Here is a 23,880-nt window from a genome sequence, read left to right as displayed (position 1 = left end):
CTAGATCCATTCGACTATGTGTCATATGCAACTTGTGAGCCTTGTATTCGTGGAAAACTGACCAACTCTCCATTTAGTGGAACTGGAGAGAGTCACTGAGTTGTTGGAACTCATACATAGTGATGTATGTGGACCCATGTCAACTCATGCCATTGGAGGTTACTCCTACTTCCCATGTCAACTCATGCCATTGGAGGTTACTCCTATTTCATTACATTTACTGATGATTTCTCAAGGTATGGATATGTGTACTTAATGAAGTACAAGTCCGAGGCCTTTGAAAAATTCAGAGAGTATAAGAATGAGGTGGAGAATCAGACTGAAAAGAGTATCAAAACTCTTCGATCAGATCGAGGAGGTGAGTACTTAAGTACATAGTTCACTCAGTTCCTCAAGGACCATGGGATATTATCCCAATGGACACCTCCTTATACACCTCAACTCAATGGTGTCTTTGAAAGGAGAAATCGTACATTATTAGATATGGTACGGTCCATGATGAGTTTCGTTGACCTACTCATCTCATTCTGGGGATATGCCCTAGAAACCGCAGCTTACCTTCTGAACAGAGTTCCAACTAAGTCGGTAGTGTCTACACCATATGAGATATAGAAAGGGAAGAAGCCTGATCTTAAGGTTGTTAAGATTTGGGGCTACCCTGCACATGTTAAAAAACACAACCCCAATAAGTTAGAATCAAAGACAAAGCGATGCAAATTTGTGGGATACCCCAAGGAAACTTGTGGGTATTATTTCTATCATCTCGAGGACCGAAAGGTCTTTGTAGCTAAGAGAGCAGTGTTCCTTGAGAAGGAACACATTCTTGGCGGAGATAGTAGGAGAATGATAGAATTGAGTGAGGTTGGAGAACCAAGCTCAAGCACCACTCTACAGCCCGAGTCTGTTCAGGTACCTAATACACAAGTTTCAACTTTACGCAGATCTGATAGAGTATCCCATCCTCGTAAGAGATATGTGGGAAATATTAGAGGAGAGGATGTAGAGGATATTGATCCTCAGACCTACGAGGAGGCTATTATGAGTATAGACTCCGGGAAGTGGCAAGAAGCCATGAATTCTGAGATGGATTCTATGTACTCCAATAAGGTTTGGAACCTAGTTGATGCGCCCGAAGGTATTGTACCCATCGGTTGCAAGTGGATCTTTAAGAAAAAGATCGGAGTAGATGGAAAGGTAGAGACCTATAAAGCAAGGCTAGTGGCTAAGGGGTATCGTCAAAGGCAAGGTGTTGTTGACTATGACGAAACCTTCTCACCCGTAGCAATGCTAAAATCCATCAGAATTCTATTAGCTATTGCAGCACACTATGATTATGAGATCTGGCAGATGGATGTGAAAACTGCATTCCTCAATGGGAACCTCGAGGAGGAGGTGTATATGATGCAACATGAGGGATACGTGTCCAAGAACTGTCCAGATAAGATGTGTAGGTTGCTTAGATTCATTTATGGATTAAAGCAAGCTTCCCGAAGTTGGAACATAAGATTTGATAAGGCAATCAGATCTTATGACTTCGTTAAGAACGAAGATGAGCCTTGTGTATACAGAAAGGTAAGTGGGAGCACTATCACCTTTTTGGTGTTATATGTGGATGACATCCTGATCATTGGGAATGATGTAGGAATGCTATCCACAATAAAGGCTTGGTTATCTAGACACTTCTCCATGAAGGACTTAGGGGAAGCATCCTATATTTTAGGGATTAGAATCTATAGAGATAAATAGATCCAAGAGGATGCTTGGCTTGTCCCAGTCCAGGTACATAGAAACCATTGTCAAAAGGTTTAGCATGGAAAATTCCAAAAGAGGTCTCATACCGATGAGACATGGGATATCGCTTTCTACGAGTATGTCCCCAAAGACTCCAGAAGAAAGGGCGAACATGGATATGATACCTTATGCCTCAGTAATAGGGTCTATCATGTATGTCATGCTATGTACTAGGCCTGATATAGCGCATGCTATGAGTGTCACGAGCAGGTATCAGGCGGATCCAGGCTTGGAGCACTGGAAAGCAGTAAAGTGTATCCTTAAGTACTTGAGAAGGACTAAGGATCTTTTACTAGTATATGGAGGTAATAGCCTTAAGGTTGAAGGCTACACTGACTTAAGTTTTCAGTCTGATGTCGATGATAGCAAGTCAAATTCAGGGTATGTGTACACCTTGAATGGAGGAGCAGTGTGCTGGAAGAGTTCCAAGCAAGATACCACTGCTGACTCGACCACAGAGGCGGAATACATTGCTGCATCAGATGCAGCAAAGGAGGGAGTTTGGGTGAAGAAGTTCATCACAGATTTGGGAGTCGTGCCGGGTAGCGAAGAGCCGATCTCCCTATATTGTGACAATAATGGGGCGATTGCTCAAGCAAAGGAACCTAGGTCTCATCAGAAATCTAAGCATGTTCTGAGGAGGTTCCACCTTATCAGAGAGATCGTGACCCGAGGAGATGTAGTAGTGGAAAGAGTTCCATCCGAAGATAACATTGCAAATCCACTAACAAAGCCGTTGTCTCAGATTTGTTTTGAGCGTCACAGGGGTCTGATGGGGATCAGACACATAGGTGATTGGCTTTAAGTCAAGTGGGAGATTGCTAGTCATGGGTGCCCAGTAAGCCAATCACGTGAGTGATGGCACGTGTGACTTAATACAGAATCTTTTTGCTTATTATATTTTGGCATATATCACTTTATAACTATTACATAAATGCATACATATATTGTGATGTCCTTCGATTTGTGCAATGGAAATCGGATCGTGATGAGATCATGATAGTGAGATCGATTCACCTTTAAACACATATCCTAAATAATCTCGGTCATAGGTTACTCGAGAGGGATATCGTGATAACCGGACAGACTGGTGTGCTGTATACCCATCCATATGATGGATGCAGCTGGTCTCATAGCTGCTTGTGTAGGGACACTAGGGATACAGTACAAGTGCTCATTGGAGAATGAGTTCACTGATTGATCCGCTTACGGAATGCTGGATGGTTGATGATGCCTTATTGTCAGACAGCGATTCCGTAGTCCTAGTGGTGTATCTGGTCCTTAGACTTGAGACACCAAGGATGTCCTATATGAGTGCTCCACTCTTTGATACCAGACTTATAGGTTTGGATGTCCCAGATCTAGTACAGCTGGTCATTGGGAGTGGTAGTCGACCTTACGAGGGCTATTGAGTGTCGATAGAGGATCATCCACTCTCGGCATCATGAGAGGAATATCCCATGTGTTCTTGCTCAGACAAATCCCTGACCAGGGTCATTCGAGTTGAGAGAGAAAGAGTTCTCCGGGAGAATCCGATTAGAGCGAGACTCGAGAAGAAACCGTGTGGGTCTGACAACACCATGCTCGATATACGGTCTCTGGTATATTAGATGGATGAGGGACTATAGGTACACGGTAACTGAGGACAGACATGTCCAATGGATTGGATTACCCTGTATCGTCTGGGGACTACGGCGTAGTAGCCTAGTATGTCCGTAGTCGATGAGTCGAGTGAATTATTACAGAGATAATAATTCACTGAGTTAGAAGGAGTTCTGACAGGTATGACTCACGGCCAACTAGATATTGGGCCTAGAGGGTCACACACATATGGTAGACATTGCGATGAATAGAGGTTCGAATATGAGATATCCGACGGAGCCCTTGTCTTATTGGATGCAGATCCAATACCCACTAGGGGAGGACCCATTAGGGTTTGACAGGGGACCTCTATAAATAGGAGGGATTCAGAGTCCCATGGGCTAGAGAGCTTTTGTTTGCCTTTTCCTATTCTCCTCTCCATCTCCACCTCAGAGTAGGTCTAGAGTTTTGAGGAGCGTCATCGCAACCTTGTTGTGTGGATCACCGCTAGAGAGGAGGACGCTTGACCTCCTTCACCCTCTCCTAAGGATCTGCAAGGAAACAGGGATATACGATCTCCCTAGGTAACACAATCTACTTTATACGCAGTTTAATGTTTCGCGGATTTTTGCGTACCAATCTTTGCACGATGACGAACATCTCTTTGGGAATCGGGGATTTTATTTTTCTTGTTCTTCTGCTACGCATATGATGTCGCCCCCAAGGATTTCCCAACAATATCTGCGTCCGGGATGTTCCCAAGGCGGGGAGTGGCGACCTTGGCACGGGCAGGTCGGGCCGGTCCAACCTGCGCCTCGACGGGCCGGGTAGCTGCCCTCATGGTTGCTCCGTCCGGGGCCTTTTATGTTCCTCTCGCCTCCCCGACATCCAGGCTTCGGCCGCAACATACTGGTTAGCTCTTTGAAGCATTTCTGAAACTATAGTGGGGGGCCGTTCCATGAGGGACCAGAAGAACCTAGAGGGGCGGAGACCCGCCATGAATACTTGCATTAACAGGGAGGGGTGAGCATCTGACAAACCCCGGATTTCCGTGGCGAATCGATTTACATAATGGGAGAGGGGTTCGTCCTCTTTTTGGTTTAGTCCGAGGAGCAGGGCGACAAATGGTTTCAGTCGGGCCAAAGCTAGGAAGTTGAGCTTGAACTCCCTGGCGAGCTGATCGAAGGAGGCGATTCCCCCGGTCTTCAGGGCGATGTACCACGTGCAAGCAAGCCCCCATAAGGTTGTAGGAAACGCCCTGCACATCATAGCGTCAGAAGTTCCGTATAGCGCCATTTGAGCCCGAAAGGCGGACACATGGTCCGCCGGGTCGGTGGTGCCATTGTAAGCGTCCAGGGAGGGAAGTTGGAAGTTCTCGGGCACCGGCTGGTCCCGTATTTCAGCCGCGAACGGCGACCCCCGGCACGGATCCTCCCCTAGCTCTCCCTTTGATATACGGACCTCCCTCCGTACTTCATCGAGTCGTTGACAAAGAAGGCGTAGTTGGGCCCAAAGGGAGTCCGTCGAGCCCGAGGATAGCGTCTCCTGCTCGGGTTGGCCGGCAGGGTTTCCCACTGCTTGATCTCCAAGGGGAAATGCTTGGGTCTGGGGTGAGCTATGGAGTTCCGGGGTGGTTACGTGCGTAGGCACAGACGGCTCCAGTCGATGCGCAGGCTGGGCCACCGACGGGTTTGCCAATTGGGAAATGAGCGGGATGGCAGCCTGCACCATTCCCATCAAAGTTCGGACCTGGTGGGCAAGGTCTTGGAAGGCCTCGGTTGACACGGGCGAAGGGACGCTAGGAGCATCTTCGGGCGAAAGCAGACCCGGGTCGTTGAACAAACGCCAGTAGCGTTCCGAGGTCGCGGCGAGGTCATCCGCCCACGGCCCTTCATGCGAGGGGCGCACGACCGACGCCCCTGTTAAGAACGACCCCTCGGTTGGGGGCTCGTTGGTGTCGGTCAGTGGATCCCTCGACATCGGGCCCTCCTTCTAGTGCCAAACTATTATGGTAAACAACTTTGAGCCGTGGCCTCGGGGCCGACGCGGCTCGGTTCGGGTCCGGATGACAGGGGATCTTCCCGAGGCGGCCTTCGGGTCCGCCGAGGTGGTCGGGCACGGAGGTCGGGACTGTGTCATTGTCTCCTTCGAGCAAGAACCCGCCTTCACTGTCACGCGGGGACCTTCGGCTTCGCCCCTGCACAAAGGTCGGGTCGGGGTGCCCGGCCCGACCCCTCCGACGATCAAGTTAGTCGATGTGAAGGGAATTTCAGATGAAGAAGTCTCTTTGGTCTCCCCCTTTCCGTTCAGAGTGCGAGGGTATTTATAGGGAAGCTTACTGTTTCCTGATGTGCCCGCTTGCAGGGGACAGGCTGGTAGCGTCTGACATTGGTGTTGGGGTGACATACCCGACCCAACCCCTCCGACGATCAAGTTAGTCGATGTGAAGGGGATTTCAGATGAAGAAGTCTCTTTGGTCTCCCCCTTTCCGTTCAGAGTGCGAGGGTATTTATAGGGAAGCTTACTGTTTCCTGATGTGCTCGCTTGCAGGGGCCAGGTTGGTAGTGTCTGACATTGGTGTTGGGGTGACATGAAGAATCGAGCCTCAGCATGCGTTAATGCATCTCGATCGACGTTCTAATCCGTTTGACCGGGGGTTATCGCGTCAATCGAAGCGTGAGGCGTTATGTGATATCAAGTCTTATCATGATTACTATCCTCGTCAATTACAAAAAGAGGATGCTAATTATCTATCTAATTCCATTGTGAGCCGAAACATAAACGTGCACCGACGAGCCAGCTGGCAATTGCTTCTGGTCCAGATTCATTGAACCACGGCCATCCTCCCATAACTCGATCTTAACAAGATCATAGCACAGATTCTGCTTAACATCCAAAGATACTGCCAGTTGTCAAACGAATTATGCCAATAACACATATTTATATTATTATAAGTATATGCACATAAAAAATCATGATTTTAATGTTTTTTTATACCGTATTACTGATGCAGATATGGAAGAAGCGTATTTTAAGAATACACGCACTTGTGGAACTAATTTACAAATTTCTCGAGGCATATGCAATTGGAAGGCGATCTTATATTATGTGGATAATATATATTGGAGCCCAAGTTCCAATCACAAATGTACACCGTGATTCCGTCCATGGAAGCGATCGGCGGCGACGTGAGCCACGGCGCCGCTTCCATCTCAGCAGGCGAGGAGCGGAGTTACTGGCGGTGGAGCAAGAACGACTTCTTCCCGGAACCATCGTTCCGGAACTGGGGGGCGTACCGCGCGGCCCTCTCTCGGACCGGCCCACGCCTCCGTGACCGCCTCCTCCACCGCTCCACCGACGCGGCAGAACTCCTCGCCCTCCCCCGCCGCAGCGAGCATGGCCTCCGCCGCTGCTTGTCCTGGTGGGACCTAGCCTGGCTTGGCTTTGGCTCTGTCGTCGGCACCGGCATCTTCGTCATTACCGGCCAGGAGGCCCGCTTCGCTGCCGGCCCCGCCATCCCTCTCTCTTACGCAGCCGCGGGCCTTTCCGCCCTTCTTTCCTCTTTCGTGTACGCTGAGTTCGCCTCCGACGTCCCCTCCGCCGGAGGCTCCTTCTCGTACCTTCGCATCGAATTAGGCGAATTCCTCGCCTACCTTGCCGCCGCCAACATCCTTCTCGAGGCCCTCGTCGGCGCTGCAGGTCTCGCCCGCTCCTGGACCTCCTACTTCGCTACCCTCCTCGGCCGCGAACCGGACTCCCTCCGCATCCATGCCCCGGCCCTCGCCGCCGGCTTCGATCTCCTTGACCCGATCGCCGTTGTCGTCCTCATAGCCTGCTCCTCCGTTGCCATATTCGGCACGCGTGGCACCTCCACCCTGAACTGGATCACCTCCCTCCTCAGCGTCGCCGTCATCGGCTTCATCATTGTCGCCGGGTTCATCCACGCCGACCCGGCTAATTTGGCCCCCCTTTTCCCCAACGGCGCCAAGGGGGTGTTCGAGGCTGCCGCCGTCGTCTACTGGGCGTACACCGGCTTCGACATGGTCGCCACCATGGCGGAGGAGACCAGGAACCCGGCAAGGGACGTCCCGCTCGGCCTCGTCGGCTCTATGTCAGCCATCACCGTCGTGTACTGTGTCATGGCGCTTGTGCTCGTCATGATGCAGCGCTTCGACCAGCTCGATCCCAACGCGGCCTACGCGGTGGCGTTCGCCGCAGCGGGGATGAAGTGGGCCAAGTACCTGGTGGCACTCGGCGCGCTCAAGGGGATGACCACGGGACTGCTCGTCGGCGCGCTGGGGCAGGGGCGGTACACCACGCAGATCGCGCGAGCCCACATGATCCCGCCCTACTTCGCGCTCGTACACCCCAAGACCGGCACGCCCGTCTACGCCACGCTCCTGGTCACCATGTCCAGCGCTTGCATCGCCTTCTTCTCGAGCCTGGATGTGCTCGCCACCGTCTCCTCCATCAGCACCCTCTTCATCTTCGCCCTCGTGGCGCTAGCACTGCTCGTGAGGAGATATTACAACAGAGAAGTCACCCCGAGAGCCAATCTCTTCAAGTTAGTCTTCTTCCTAGCCGTGATCGTTGCCTCGTCCGTCGGCGTATCAGCTTACTGGAACTCGAACCTGAAAGGGTGGATCGGATACGCGATCACGATGCCACTCTGGTTTCTAAGTACGCTAGGCCTCGCGGTGTTCGTTCCGCAGCAGCGGGCGCCGAAGGTGTGGGGCGTTCCCCTGGTTCCATGGCTGCCGTCGCTTTCCATCGCGACGAACCTGTTCCTGATGGGTTCGCTCGGCTACGAAGCATTTGTGAGGTTTGGGATCTGCACAGCGGTGATGCTGGTTTACTATGTGCTCGTCGGTCTTCACGCAACCTACGACGCGGCTCACGAAGAGAACGACACAGAGGCGATCAAAGTGGAGGCATGAAGCAGTGAGTGTGTCATGTAGCAATTAACACCCCGTTCTCGTTGATTCGATTCAAGTATTGGGATAGGCTGCATAATCTGATAGCCTTCTTATGTGCCCAAAACTCGAAAAAGATGATCATTTGATGTTACTGAATCTTTGCAATTGCTTGAGCACAGATTTCACCTATGATATGTGACTTCAGAGGCAGAGGTAGAGAGAACAGGGAAGGATTCCATGGCTCTGCATGACCATTGATCGCCAAACTATTCAATACCCCACTCTTGACCATCACAACAATTGCGTAGAATCCTAAACCCACGAGACATCCAAGCTAAAACAATCTGTTGTCACGTCAACGCCAATTCGTTCGGCATATATGTCTAATTTTACCGTTCAACGTTCCGTAGACTTCGCTGCGCGGCCCAAATCGAGACGCTTCCAACGGCTACAATTTCAGCATGAGGTGGGCCATTGCGACATCGAGAAACGTATTTCAGCTTCTCGCCTCCCTCGTCGGCTATGTTTCCTCCAACCCCAACCCCATAAATGATGCCCGCCGCCTGCGTATTTGCTTGCTGCTTCCCTCACAAAGACCATTCTCTCTCTCTCTCTCTCTCTCTCTCTCTCTCTCTCTCTGAATGGCATTAGTGAGCTGCTCTGTGAAGGCCTCCCTGCTGCTGCTTGTGCTGGCACTCATCCAGGTGAGCGCGCAGGAGCACCACATGGCGCCCAGTCCTGCACCGGCCATGGAGAATGGAGCCATCGCGGCTACTCCAGGCGCTCGCGCGGTGGCTTTGGCTTCCTTGATGTCCATCGTTGCCCTTTCCCTGCGTTAAGTGTGATTCCTTGAGTGGGCTTCCGGTTATGTGCCTCCTCTCCTCTTGTTCCTGGGTGCTATAGAACAGAGGCAGACATCTTGCGTCAAGTATCGAGTTCGATAGTTCTATTTTTCTGGCTGATGATTATTCGTGATTCATTTGATCGGATACTGCTCCATTCATGTGATATGAAAGACTGGTTACAGAAAAATAAAATATTTTTTTAATCAAGTTTATACATGCGATGGATGTAAACATGAACAGAACTCTGCGTTCACAGCGCTGAAGTTGCAGATGGGCTACACATCGACACAGCCAGAGCTGAGTTCCGGTTGCAAATGGGCTCTTGGTTTTCGACCACGGCCACCGCGTGCATCCGTAAATCGACATGATAACCCTCCTTGATTGGTGGTGCAAATCGACATGACGATAAAACGAAATGATTCATGATTCATTTGAAAGCGGGGGGGTCTCCTCCGAAAAAAGAAGAAAGAAATAGAAGAAAGTGATGAATCATTATAACAGGTCACTGTCCTTGAGCGACCAAAGACACAGGCAGTCGATTTCAGATCCAAATCTACTGTTCCAGAAGACAAGACTGACATCTATGAAAACAAAATTTGCTGGAACTCAACCTTCTCCACCTTTTCAAGTCGCTCACTCAAGAACTATTGATGAATAGTCAACAGGACCCTCAAATTCTACTTGTCCCCAAAGAAACAAGCCCTGTATTCGCTACGGCCATCCCATCGATGCGATCCATCACCCGATACAATCAAACCGATGACGCCCCATGGCGAAGGATAAGCCAGCAACTCCTATTGAAATGGAACTGTGGGCGATACGGAACCAACGTGACTGATGACCAGATGACCACTCTACTGCCTAACACCAGCCAGAACCAGACTGTTCGATATGTGCAGTGATCACTCGTTCTTCTCTGTGCGTCTCTTGTCATTACTTACCATTGCCGAGTCATGAGGGGTTCGGAATGGCCAATTAGAACCTGGACATCAATCTACCCTATCTGTCACTGTACAAATGCACAAATGTCAGCCTTCTCTGCACGCGCATTAATTAGCCGACAGCCGGGGAGGTGACCACGTCGGCCGTCGACGCGATGGCTGCCCACATCACATGTCGAGCCCTTTCTGGGTCACCGTGCCAGATCCGGTATGTTCCGATCAACATGATATCGTGTTGCATGTAACATTGTCTGAGCAGGAGCAGTGTATATTAACCGAGCAGGAGAAGTCAGTCGTCATATCATTTCTGCTTCTGTCATCCATCCTATGACATTACCTGATCTTTTCCTGTTATTTTCATTCAAACGTCTCATTTATGAGACAAGATACTCGAGATAAATTACGACTTCAAGAGAGAGAGAGAGAGAGAGAGAGATGCCATCACAGGACTCATGGCCAGCCTATCGGATGAACGATAGTGGTGACTCTCGAGGACGACGGCGAAGTCTTGGCACACATGGACTGGTCCTTGCCTCTCGCGTTACAGTAGGAGTAAGATATTATTTGGACCACTATGGTCATGACTATATATATTTACGTTAAAAGAATCGATGGTGATGCATACGACTCTCCGAGAGAGAGAGAGAGAGAGAGAGAGAGAGAGCAGCTCTGCATTCCATCCTTTTCAGAGGAACAGCACCCAACAGTGAAAAGGAAGGAGAGTTACTATTGGATTCCACGAAAACACTTCAACCACCGCTTATATTGTTGCCCCCTTATATAAGCCAGCCAGCGATATCGTCCACCACAGCCTAACCCAACTCGATCCCCTGTTCTCTGTTCCCAAGGAAGACTTGCTCTGTTTCTGCTGTTCCAAGAGCCATGGTGGTGTTGACAAAACCAGCTCTCGGACAAGTCTCCCTCCCGAGGCCACAAAAACCAAGCCCCTACTTCTCCGGTATTCCTGTCATCGACCTGTCGGAGCCGGGCTCCGAGGCTCTCCTCGTGAGAGCCTGCGAGGAGCTCGGATTCTTCAAGGTCACCAACCATGGGATCCCCATGGAGCTCATTGCAAGTCTAGAAGAAGAAGCGATGAAGTTCTTCGCGCTACCGCAGGCAGAGAAGGAGCGTGTCGGGCCGGCAACTCCTTTCGGCTACGGGAGTAGGACTATTGGTAGTAATGGAGATATGGGGTGGGTAGAGTACCTCCTCATGCAGATCACCTCCAAGCCCATGTCACTACCCTTCCTCATGGACGCATCGGCAAGCTCTTTCCGGTACTACTTTGCTGCTTCCCACCCAATCTTGCAATAATTCCTTGTCTTTAGCTACTGATGCCTTTCGTGGTGGCCATCTTGCAGCTCTGCGTTGAACGAGTACATATCAGCAGTCAGGAAGCTGGCGTGTGAAGTTTTGGAGCTGATGGTTGATGGGCTGAAGATTGAGCCAAGGAATGTGTTCAGCAAGCTTGTCATGGACGAGGAGAGTGATTCGGTCTTGAGGCTGAACCATTACCCCCCATGCCCGGGGTTTAATGGTACCATGACAGGGTTTGGAGAGCACACTGACCCACAGATAATATCAGTGCTGAGGTCAAACAACATTGCGGGACTGGAGATCTCCTTGAGAGATGGCAGCTGGGTCTCCGTCCTTCCCGACCAAGCATCCTTTTTCATCAATGTTGGTGATTCCTTACAGGTGATGAACATGTTGTTCATAGTTCATATATATGTTCCGAACCTGATTGCTGCAATCAACTTTGATGATACCAATGGCACTAGGTAGCATAGTTTTCACACCCTTGATCTGTCAGAAAGGTAAAAAGCTAAATATAGCACCATGGTCCTTGCATACACTGCACAGGGTGGAGCGATGCGACAGCAACCTTGATGTGATTAGGTAGCTATGAGATAGGAACTTTTATTCGAGAAAACATTAATTAAGGTCTTCATCCGATGGGACCCCACATGTTTAGCCTGTGACACCCATTTCTATAAGTATGTTGAATTTGAAGGGCTGGGAGTTTGTCTTAGCCATGCCTTCCTTTCTGTGGGCTTGTTCTTCATCATCATCATCATATATATATATACATATATATATATATATGACTGGGAGTTTGTTCACTGCAGGTTCTGACAAATGGGAGATTCAGGAGTGTGAGGCACAGGGTGTTGGCCAATGGTTCCAAGTCCAGAGTCTCCATGGTCTACTTTGGGGGGCCACCTTCCGGAGAGAGATTGGCACCTCTGCCACTGCTGATGGGGGAAGGAGAGCAGAGCTTGTACAGGGAGTTCACATGGTGCGAGTACAAAAGGTGTGCCTGCAGAACCATGCTGGCAGACAACAGGCTTGGGCAGTTTGAGAAGTAGCACCGGAGGCCATGGTGGAGAGGTCTGTGGTCAAAAGATGTCCCTGAAAAGGTGGTTCATGTTTAGCTGGTAACCAAAGATGGAAACATGAAAAGGTTCTGTATCCCCTGGTTCTTTAATCTGTTCTTCTACCTTTCCACACTACAGCTCCTTTCTGTAGTGATTGTGGCGATGATGATGGTGTAGGTCAGTGAACAACTCCATAAAATGAAAAGCTCATGTTCATGCATTCCATACACACACAGACTCTCTCTCTCTTCCCAAATGAAAGTTCCGAAAGGATCTAATCACCAGCAGTGCAATCAAATCATATGCCAAGGTGGTGGCACTGCTGACTCAAACTGGGTACTCTCTCTCTCTCTCTCTCTCTCTCTCTCTCCCCAGGGAAGAGTGCCATGCTTTGCCGCAGAGACACTCTCTCTTGTGCTTGGTAGGTCACAGGTCTCGTTCAACTCCACCAGGTGGAGAGGTTACTCTCTCAAAAGCTAGCATTGGTCTCTCGCTCTCGCTCTCTCTCTCTCTCTCTTGCCCTCTCTCTCGCTACAGATGCTCTGAGATGTTCCGTGTGTCACGGGTTTTTTGTTTATGTACAATGATGAGGACGCGAGACGCAGAGAAAGATCACGTAAGAGGTGAAAACGAACAACTTTTTCCTCTATAAATATGAGATTAATGAAGTGTTGGTGCCTACACAGAAAAAAAGAACACACTCCCTATCTCTCACCACAGTGTACAAAATGGGGAGAAGAAAATAAATAAAATGAGGAGAGCACAAGATTGGCAGATTGATGATGGGACCCACAGCTAGTAGCCAGGTTGTGTGGGATCAAAAGAGACATATCATATAATGTGGGGGCTCACATCGTGTGTTGTAAAGGTGATGTTACAACCAGAAAGACGGGGCCCATCCTAATGCATTAAGGTTTCATGCAGTGATGGGGTGCACCACGTCAACTACGAAATCTGAAAGCTGGGTAGATATCAATGTAAGAGGCACCCAACACGGAGGGATCCATGCTGATCCCGGCAATCGGACGGCCTTCGTCCTTTCTCAACCCCATCACAAAACCCAACGCACACGAGTAGCGCCGGTCGCATAACCCAGTCCGTACGCCCTCGCCCCACGTGCCTCACCGTTGACCGTCAAACCGGTACCCCTCCACGGGCATCAGAGGCTGCCCCTTCCTCCCTCGATCCAATCCCCGCCGTACGATGCTATCAAAACCTGCACCCGAAGCGACGCTCCGGCGACCCATCGACGCTTCGATCGATTTCTACTAAGAAATCAAATACATGCATTAATGGACATTATCATATATCCGTCTTTCATCCGTGTCATTCCATTCTCACCATTTGTTCACAAGCAGGCTTTGTGAGGCTGACGCGTTGCTGTTCCTTTGAAGTTGGGCTGCCCTGATTCCATCTTCATTCATCTCCAATGCTTACTTATTATTATCTGCTCTCGATAACAATCTTTTGTAATCCAATCCTAAAATTAATTGGACATTGATGAATTAACTACACTTGTCTGTTCCTATTTCATCTATTTAACATGATATGGTATAATCTTATTAATAAACAGTATTCAACAAAATGGGAACTCTCTCTCTCTCTCTCTCGGTCTATCTGTCCCTTCTCATTTAGTGAGAGTAACAAACTAAACGCTGCAAGCAGCGAATAATCCATCTATTTATAGCTAATCGCAACATCTCCCCTCCGTCGGGTTCGTCTCACCTTTCTCCCCCTCGCCCCCTATCTCTCTCCTCTCTCCTCGATTTGCCATCTCAGTCTTCCAATCTTCCAAAACAAGCCCGCAGGAATAAGCGAGAGAAGTGAGCGAGCCAGCCAGCATCGTTTCTTGCTTGATCGGTCGTATTGTCCGATTCGATCGGTTCTCGATTAGGTTGTTGTTGGTGTTTGTTTGAGTGAAGGGAAATAAAATGGCCGCGGTGGCCGAGAAGGCGATCGGGTCGGACGATCCGTTCATCCACCGCCAGTCGCCGGCGGAGGCGGAGGCAGAGAGGGAGTACCGGAGGGACGTGAAGAATCTGGTGGACTTGCTCTCCAAATTGAACCCGTCCGCCGAGGAGTTCTTCCCTTCCTCTCATGCTGCCTCCGGTGACGCCGCCGGTGGTCACCGCAAATTTGACGGCCGGCTCTCGGCCGATGCGCCCATCTTCGTATCGTGGAATGACTTTTATTACAATAGTGAACCGATCAATAACAATGGTGGCACTAAGGAATCGAGCGGAGATGGATCATCGAATGATCAGCCTAATCGCAGAGTAGTTACTTGGATTCTTTTTCTCTTGAATTTGATTTCGTTGCTTTCTTTTACTGCAATTTGGATATTAAGCTTAGATGGCTTGAATTGTAGGGTTCAAAGGATATTGGATTTGTCCAGCTTTGTCCATCCTTTTCTGAGAATATAGAACCTCATTGATATTACTTTGAATTGGAAAGTAACCGCGATCTGTTAGAACATTCATGGAATTGGAGAAAAAAGATATCAATTTTTATTCGAGAAATTGCTTGAAATGAATCCTTTTTGTTGAACTGCATTTTCGCTCGTTCTTTGGCAGAGAAGAAATGGTTCTAACGAGGGGAAGAGGAGGACGAATAATAGACCTCGGGGAGCTGAGAGGGAGGATAGCATCAGGCGAACTGTATATGTTTCTGACATTGATCAGCTTGTGAGTCCATCAAAAACCTTTTATAAGCCTGATCATTCACTCTTGTGAATGTTACTTGTTCTGGTCAATTTGCCTGTTTCCTTTTTCATATAATCATGAACAATGACTTGATCAATTATTCAGTATTAGTGTTTGTTGTGCTAACGTGGATCGTTTATTGATGAATATCAGGTAACTGAAGAAAATCTTGCTGAACTATTTTCTAATTGTGGACCAGTAAGTTTCTCAAACTTCAGAAATCACAAAATCTATTAGAATTTTCCTACTTATGCTTTACAAAACCTGGAATGATCATATATTTTCCTGTACTGGATAATGCTAAACTGGTTGGAGTTTCATTTTTTTTTGCTTTTAATCTGTTGACTTCCCTCCAATTTACTGACCAAGGAACACATTTAGCTTTTCCATGACTTTGCCATAGGAAATTTCTTTTTTAACAGTCTATGCTTTTTAGCACCCATTTTGGCACCTGAAACAAGGAAATGTGAAATGACCTTTGGAAGTGTGGGACTATCAGTAACAGATAGAAGTCTTGTCCTTTAACAAGTTAATCTGCTGTTGATCTTGGTTAAGATTGGTTCCTGGTCAGCTTGTCATATCTTTCCGACAGAGACTCGCAGGCCTACATATTCATTGTAAAAGTCCCACACTTGCGGCTAAAGATTATGCAGTTTCTTCCTCTTTGATGATGCATGCCCTTTGTCATTACGAGGCTCGTTCAAACCAATTTTTTAGCTCTTAAATGCATAAAGCAACTGAAAGACCAAGTTAGAAAATTAATTCTTGATTTCATATGGGTTTATAATTTTCCCTGTTATCATCCTCCGGCATTCCCAATACTGAGAGGAATAAAAAAGTTGTGTCCACTAAAATTAAACTTAACATGTCCACAAAATGCATTTGACAAGACCGGCAAAGTGATGCCTCAACAGGAATTACAACTATAACAACAACTAGCAATAATGCCTCAACTATCTCAGGCCAACTATATGGATAATTTCCCACCATTGAACTTTTATGTAAGGTAAGATCCTAGCCATACTAAGATAAATTATATCTCTTCTTATTGTTTGTAGTAAAGTTGTCTTGGGCCTTATTCTACTCACACCACATCCAAGTTGGCTCGTCATCTAATCAAACATTTATGTTTGTATTGTCTTAATTGATTATCCCTCATTCTATTTTGCATGGAAGCTATATTTATTGTTCATAAATGAAACATTTTTTAAAATATTTTAGAAATTCCATATATCCACCTTAATTTCCTGAATCCTGATCCTAACAACACAAACTTTTTATAGATATTGTTTCTTTATTGTTCCAAATCTCAGTTTGCAAAACATGATTGACCATATAATTGTTTTATAATTCTTTAGTCTAACAGTTACATGGTAATCACACAACTCATGACGGAACTCTTCATATTTAATCATCTCATTCTCAATCTATAAACAATGTTTTCATTAACCTTTCCTTTTTGTTGAATATAGATCTAAGATATATGAAAATCTTAATGTACATAAAGTTCTTATCCAACTCGAAACAGGAATTAAGCCAACCAAATTATTAGCAAATCTGGGAGAAGGTTACATTTCTGCACTTTGGAGGATAATAGATAAGTTGGTTTAATATTAGGGAAAAGGAGTTTTTCCTCTGTCCATAAATGTTACTGTTAATAGAAGATATTTCTTTCTTATCCATCTCTTTTTTCTTTCACTGCAGACACAATGAACTTATCACATGCTTATTGATGTTCTTTCACTGATTATTTTAAGTATTTTCTTACTGAAGGTGGTTGATTGCCGAATTTGTGGTGACCCCCATTCAGTTCTACGATTTGCATTCATTGAGTTCTCTGATGAGGGTAAGTTTATATGATTGTCAAAGTTTTCTTGGATATGCATGTATCACATCTCAGTTTACAAGAATGGTTTTATCCTCGTAGATGGTGCAAGGGCAGCACTGAATCTTGGTGGGACAATGTTAGGTTATTATCCTGTCAGAGTATTACCTTCAAAGACTGCAATTCTTCCAGTGAATCCAAAATTTCTTCCTAAAGTAATTACGGTTGCTCATTTCATGTGAACACCCATACAGTTTTACTTGTAGAGACTGTTTAGAGAAAAGAAAAAAGAAGAAAAAAAAAAAAAAAAAGAGAGATTGTTTAATGCTACTTCACTTTGTTAGTTTATGCTTGCCGATGTCCTTCTGAGTGCTAAAATTTTGATGCAGTCCGAGGATGAAAAGAAAATGGTTGTAAGGACAGTTTATTGTACAAACATCGATAAGAAGGTGACAGATCTCTGCTTCCTGCACTATGATCCATCTTTTTCCCTAGTTACTAATGGGCATGTGTGTAGAACATAACTACGAAATCTGATTTAATGATTCTGATTATGGAACAATGATAATTATAAGTGATTTTGCAGGTCATTTTATGATTCTGTCAAAACTATTGTTCATCGAAGATCATGTTGATCATTTTTAAGGACTTATTCTTCTAGTCCTGATGCAGGTCACTCAAATGGATATTAAAATTTTCTTTGAACAATTTTGTGGTGAGGTTAGATAACTGCCCTAAATGACCACTTTAAAGCTAAGTGCTTGACATTATTAAGCTTGTAATAGTATCTTATTAGTTAGTGTAATTTTTTTGCACAGGTTTCTCGTTTGAGACTACTTGGTGATAATGTACACTCGATGTGTATTGCATTTGTTGAGTTTGTTCAGGTAAGTTCATTGTAACCTTTTTTATTCACTGAGACTAAATACATATACGCAAGAGCAATTTAGTTTTTTCCACTAGAAGTTGATGGCTAAGACTGTCCAGATTTGAGGCAGATATTCTGACAGTTGAGTGCTACCATTTTGTCCATTAAAAAACCTTATCCTCTTTCCATATTCTAGCTCTTTCTTTACACTGTTTAGGTTATAAGACAAATTGTTTTATTAATTAGCACCTTCTTACAAACAAAAAAATTAGCGTTGTTTCCTATTGAATTTCTCCTGCTAACTTCCTATGAATCTTTTGGACAAGATTGATATGTGCCATTCGTTCACAATCATTTTTTACAAGTTAAATTTCTTGTTTCTGCATAAATCTCTTTGGGTGTTGAGCTTGTGATGTAATATATCAGGTTTATTCAATTTTTAAACTGGTTGCTGTAAGTTGTATGGGTAGCTCTTTGTTCTATGTTATTTATATTTGAACTTAACTTGCTTTACAATGCTTGAGTGTTCCATTAGGTGTGATTATATTGATTGTATCTTGTACTTTTCTAGTTGTGATTTTTTTTTTTGGTGTACATTTCAAAAGAAAACATCAAACAAGTTCGTTTAAGGCAGGACTGTTGCAGTAAGAGGTTTTCTTGACAAAGGAATTTGTTGAATCTAAAAAGGAAGATACTATCCTTTTTCCCGCAATAAGAAGCAATATACTATTCATTTCATTCCTCTGCAGTGAAATTCTAGATTGTCTTACAAGGAAAAAAATTATGAACAAAAATATATGCCTTGAATATAATAATAAGAAACATGTTTTTTTTATAGAAGGAAAAATATGAACAAAAAAGACATTACAACTTACTCTTGAATATTATACCTTGACTAAAAATTATGCCTACATTTCAATCTTTACATTTTCTGAGCATCTCAATGAAGCTGGACAACAGTTTGGTATGTTGAAAATATTATTCATTTCTTTGAATGCAGGCAGAAAGTGCAATCATGGCTCTGAATTGTAGCGGCACAATTTTAGGAGATCTACCCATCAGGCAATATTCTTACTGCTCTTTAACTAATGCATGTGAAATTCTTTGAACTAACATGAATTGAGAATCCTGCATCTCAGGGTGAGTCCTTCAAAGACACCGGTGAGGCCACGTGTACCACGAGCTGCTTCAGACGGATTTGGGTTTAGTAACAACTGAACATACTGGCATTCCATCTAATGATATTTCATTTCGAGGTTATACTGCATTGGCACAGCTAAGAGCATCTATTCATCTCATCAGCAGGCTTTAATGCTCGAACCGGAACATAAAATTTATATGTTTTCCTTTGGCCGAGAAGGGTCAAAGAACCTTGATGACCGATCTTAGTTATCTGTTAGGACATAATTTTAACTGAAATGATTTAGATACCTATGCAGTTACATTGTGTTTTAGTAACAATTGACATTTGGCTGATCTCTAGCCTCTGCTTAGATTCAAGTCCTGCTGAATTCTGGATGTTGTGTTTGTTTTCTTTAGCATATTCTATTTGCCCTGAATCTAATTCTTAGTCACTACATGGTAAAAAATTAGCACTTCTTTGATGTAAAAGAGAAGGAAAACTCAGCAAATGAGGCAGTATATAGGTATTAGGAAAGTTCATATGAATCATGACTTTTCTTCCTAAGTAATTGAGAAGTCGGGTAATGTTATATTTCAATTATTGTTGTTTACCTGAGTTATTTTGGTAATATTCCAACCTCAATCAAATGTGTATTGATATTATTGCCCCTGATTTAGAAACGCCTCTGGAAAGTAATTGTTTATTTCATCTACTAATATGTTCTCTTAGCACTTCTATAGGTCTTTGAGGCATCAAAGCATGAAATCAATGCACAGCAGAGAATTTAACGGAAAATCTTAAACAGAGGTATCTCCCTACAAACCTTTTTAATGTTATCAAGACATGTATATAGAAATGAAGCAATGCCTCAAATAATTTGTATCTGAATCAACACCCAAAATTCTAGTTAAGAATCACTTGACAGTAGATGGCAAAATGGGAACACCAATCTCAGTTCAAGTAGGGTGTATGATACAGTCATCAAATGAATTCCCAGCATGATGCCATTTTAAATAGCAACATCCTAGAGTGAAGAAGTCTAGAAGTCTAGTGTTTAGGCTTACTTTCCATTCTCTTGTGGGAGAAAACTAAAAAGCTGCAAACTTGACAAACAAAAAGACAAACCCTAAAAACTAATTACAGTAGACACAAACAAAGAAAAGGATCTACTTTTCACTCCATAGCAACAATTTAGGGAACACTTGAAACACAGCCACACAGTGATGTTGATAGATGTACTACAAACATGACAGTGAAGTAATAAGCTGCAGATTTAGTTGAATTCAAGCCATCCCATTGGGACATACCAACAGTGACACAAAAATCCACTACAGGCATAAGAATGCAAGCTAGACTTTAAAATTAGCTGCAACCAGCCCATATAGGCCAGAATGTATGTTCCCATAGCAACCTTATCCTTGCTGTCCTAGCTTTCAGCTGGTAGAACTCACTGTAAAATTTGTTAGCCAGCGATTAAAATATGAATACGTGGGAAATGTACTGGGAGAGACTTCAGCTTGAAACCTCTAGAATTACAAAGTTATGAACAATGAAAGAAGCCTGAATAAATTACCTGTGCATCTTCACCCGTGCCAATTTTTGTAGTATCCTCTGCAGTGGCCAATAAGCAAAAACAACAGTCAGGGGACAACAACAAAAGGTCTTTAATTGCATAAATTGATTCGGAGGTCTAGAAATCAATATATTCATAGGGAGGAGTTCAGAAAATAGCCAATGATATAGGAATAATGATGTCAGCTTAAGCTTTTGATGACATGTTTTGGCATGGTAAACATCAGAAGAAAAGTCCACAAACAGCATAGAGTAGTAATGAAAATCACTACAACTTAATATTTCATTGAAGGATACATACCACAGATGGTAGTAATATGATGCATAGTATAACTACAATGATAGTTATTTGATAGTTTATGACTAGCATGGTAGTTCAGAAGAAGCCTAAGATAAGATTGCAACTATTCCATTATTGTTTCATACATTGGGTCAGCTTTCAAGGCAAGAATATTCATATGACCCTGCAACTTCAATCACATTTAATCAGCAGAAGATACATATTCTCGATCTAAATTGAAGACATTCTCAATGTTAAGGGAAGGATTCATAAATGTCTAAATATGACACTTCAAGGTCATATAAATAAATAGGTCTATAGTTCAAGTTCATGTATAGAGCTATGCACACACCAAGATGCCAAATTAGAAAACAACAGCATAATATAGACTCCTTGATGCAGTAGTATTCAAGACAGCACCCATACTAGAGTTGCTATTACCTCCATCCTCGGGGATGTCAGAGGTCCACAATGTGAGGTTATCCTTCAAAAGTTGCATAATCAATGTGCTGTCTTTATAAGATTCCTCACTCAATGTATCAAGCTCAGAAATTGCTTCATCAAAAGCTTGCTTGGCAAGGTGACAAGCCCTGAGAAAAGAAAGTTTAATTAACATGAAATCTGTCGCAAGAACAACAGAATAATGAGAAAATCTGTAACAGGTCATACCTCTCAGGTGAGTTCATAATCTCGTAATAGAAGACAGAGAAGTTCAATGCCAAACCCAGCCTAATTGGGTGTGTAGGAGACAGATCTGCCTCAGCTGTACTGGTAGCTGCCTGTTAACAGGTTTGAGACATTCAGGAAAGTTTCTAAGATAACACACTACTATGTAAACATAGTGCAATCACAATGCAAACTTAGTGCAGCATGTCACCCAATATATTTGGTTTTCACTATATCACTGTCATGGTGTAGACATTAGCTAACACAACCACGACCACAACCATAATAAAATCTTGAAAAAGAACTGCAGAAATAAAAGTAATATTCCAAATAAATTCAAAGAGAAGCATAACATATTTAGTATAACTGATGCCTCACAGAAAAATGCCACAAAGGTTTCTGAGTCTATGTTTTGATGTTCGCGCAATTGACTGTAAGCTTTTCTGTAGATTGTTGATAGAGATTACGTACCAAAATAAACTTAAATGGCTATATGTGCACAAGACAATTTCGACCTAGGAAATAGTATAAAGCTTGATGATTGACATGTGTCACTTTTCCTTTGGCCAAATGTCATGAATCAGCAACTCCACCTTTTGCCCTAGAACACTGATCAGAGATCTGAAGAGTAGACTCCAATAAAGAATATTTAATAAAGTGCAAAAAATGATTATTTCCGCCAAGCCAACAATTTTAGGAGAAGATCGAGTAACATCAACACATTATCACTGTGACATCTCTTGTACTTGCAATTTTTGCAGAGATGCAGTTCCAGAGTTAGAGATCCCTGTATTTGGGGGGTCTTTGTTATCTCTGATTTTTAGTGAAGTTTGCATCAAGCATCTTTGCTGCCTATTTAAGAAACAATACAAATATTATGCTTTCTGTGCAGATACTCCTTTTCTCTCTTCTGTCTCCACCCATCTCTAGTAATTTGATCAACCAGATTGCTAGAACAGTCATTTACCGTCTGAGATAAAATGTATCTTTCTATGAGAGAGCCAAAGTAATAGACTGAGAACGTTGTTCTTACTCTATTACTAGATGAGACAACAAACTAAGAACAAGCAGAAGATTCCAAGAGAAAAAATAAAGATATTCTCAGCAAGCTAGAAGTCAGTCATTGTAAACAATACAAAGACCATATAGGGAGGAAATGAAGCACCACATATCATTGATTCTTATGCAGAGGTCCTAAAATATCATTTTGAGCAGGGAAAAATCAAAATGTCACTAAAAAAAGCACCAAAATTAGTGATAATACCTAAAACTTGAGAGTCAAATCTAGGCGGAAAACTCCTACCTCATATGCTTTCAAAGAGTAATCTGCAGCCTCCTTTTTCTCGTTGCCAGTCTTGAACTCTGCAAGGTAACGATAGTAATCTCCCTTCCTACAGCCAAATCAAGCAAAAGAAATGGATCCCCAGATCTAGCACGCATTCATCCAAAATCCCGCCATAAAGATCTCAGATCTGACTCACATCTTATAGTAAAAGACTGACGACTCCCCGGCGACAGAGGACGGGATGAGATGCTCATCGATCAACGTCATGATGTCGCTGCAGATGCCAGAGAGCTCCGCCTCCACCTTCTGCTTGTACTCTTTTATCTTCTTGACGTGCTGTTCGTTCCCCTTGGCCTCCTCCTTCTGCTCGATCGAAGAGAGGATCCTCCACGAGGCCCTCCCAGCCCCGATCACGTTCTTATACCCCACCGACAGCAGGTTCCGCTCCTCCACAGTGAGCTCGACGTCTAGGTTCGCCACCTTCTTCATGGCGTCCACCATCTCTGCACCAGAAACCACCACCAAGACCCCAGTCTAATCGGCCCTATGGTCTGGAGACCTCGAAGGGGGAAAGGAGGGGGTCCTCACCGTCGTAGCGCTCGGCCTGCTCTGCTAGCTTAGCGACGTAGACGTGGTTTTCACGATCTCTCTGCGACGCCATGGTGAGAGGTCGGATCGAATCGATCTCCTCTTCTTCGTCTCTCCTCCTGGCCTCGATCGCTTGCAGTCGTGCCCTCGGCTTCCTATTTTAGCCGGTTTTGAGGACAGCAGGCGGAAGACAGCAAAACAACCCCTCTTCTCCCCGCCAGTAAATAGCCGTTGCGTCAAGATTCGGGAGAAACTCGATGCGGGCTCCAGGTACCGTCGGATGCGCCGCATCACGGTGATCCGTTTCTTTACCTGCTACTTTTCCGTTCCGGCACATGATTTGGGCCTTTTATTGGACCGCATCAATTGAGGGGGTTTACAGCACTTCGTGTAGGCGGGCTTCGAGATTTCTGGGTCCCCGTTCCAGAAGCTCGGCTGTCTCCATCACTCTCTTGGCGCTCAACACAGCCCCCAAGCATCTGTCGTCGACATTATGCATCTAAGCCTAACGGTTGGTCA

General features: G+C 44.9%; 4 protein-coding genes across 4 annotated transcripts; 3 read left to right on the top strand and 1 right to left on the bottom strand.

Moving 5' to 3' along the window:
- The first annotated feature begins 6,464 nt into the window (after nt 1–6,464).
- On the top strand, nt 6,465–8,439 carry LOC103991622 (cationic amino acid transporter 5-like). Its single transcript, XM_009411127.3, has one exon. It carries the CDS (start codon nt 6,519–6,521, stop codon nt 8,307–8,309), a length of 1,791 nt encoding a protein of 596 aa, XP_009409402.3. The 5' UTR covers nt 6,465–6,518; the 3' UTR covers nt 8,310–8,439.
- Nucleotides 8,440–10,842: 2,403 nt separating this feature from the next.
- Nucleotides 10,843–12,546, top strand: LOC135616121 (gibberellin 2-beta-dioxygenase 1-like). Its single transcript, XM_065115297.1, has 3 exons — nt 10,843–11,351; nt 11,436–11,772; nt 12,204–12,546. The coding sequence occupies exons 1-3, from the start codon at nt 10,957–10,959 to the stop codon at nt 12,441–12,443; spliced, it is 972 nt and encodes a 323-aa protein (XP_064971369.1). The 5' UTR covers nt 10,843–10,956; the 3' UTR covers nt 12,444–12,546.
- A 1,557-nt stretch (nt 12,547–14,103) lies between these two features.
- On the top strand, nt 14,104–19,340 carry LOC135617180 (polyadenylate-binding protein-interacting protein 9-like). The gene is made up of 10 exons (XM_065117169.1): nt 14,104–14,728; nt 15,026–15,136; nt 15,308–15,352; nt 16,928–17,000; nt 17,082–17,194; nt 17,369–17,428; nt 17,652–17,699; nt 17,798–17,866; nt 18,848–18,909; nt 18,987–19,340. The coding sequence occupies exons 1-10, from the start codon at nt 14,384–14,386 to the stop codon at nt 19,063–19,065; spliced, it is 1,005 nt and encodes a 334-aa protein (XP_064973241.1). The 5' UTR covers nt 14,104–14,383; the 3' UTR covers nt 19,066–19,340.
- Nucleotides 19,341–20,125: 785 nt separating this feature from the next.
- LOC103991618 (14-3-3-like protein D) lies at nt 20,126–23,558 on the bottom strand. The gene is made up of 7 exons (XM_009411124.3): nt 23,362–23,558; nt 22,970–23,276; nt 22,792–22,879; nt 21,492–21,601; nt 21,264–21,412; nt 20,544–20,581; nt 20,126–20,420 (listed from the first exon to the last, which is right to left on the bottom strand). Exons 1-7 carry the CDS (start codon nt 23,432–23,434, stop codon nt 20,418–20,420), a joined length of 768 nt encoding a protein of 255 aa, XP_009409399.2. The 5' UTR covers nt 23,435–23,558; the 3' UTR covers nt 20,126–20,417.
- Between the last annotated feature and the right edge of the window lie 322 nt (nt 23,559–23,880).

The sequence above is a fragment of the Musa acuminata genome, chromosome BXJ2-7 (genome assembly GCF_036884655.1).
Source record: "Musa acuminata AAA Group cultivar baxijiao chromosome BXJ2-7, Cavendish_Baxijiao_AAA, whole genome shotgun sequence".
In the NCBI taxonomy this organism is placed as follows: domain Eukaryota; kingdom Viridiplantae; phylum Streptophyta; class Magnoliopsida; order Zingiberales; family Musaceae; genus Musa; species Musa acuminata.
This window is presented reverse-complemented; position numbering and strand designations above follow the sequence as displayed.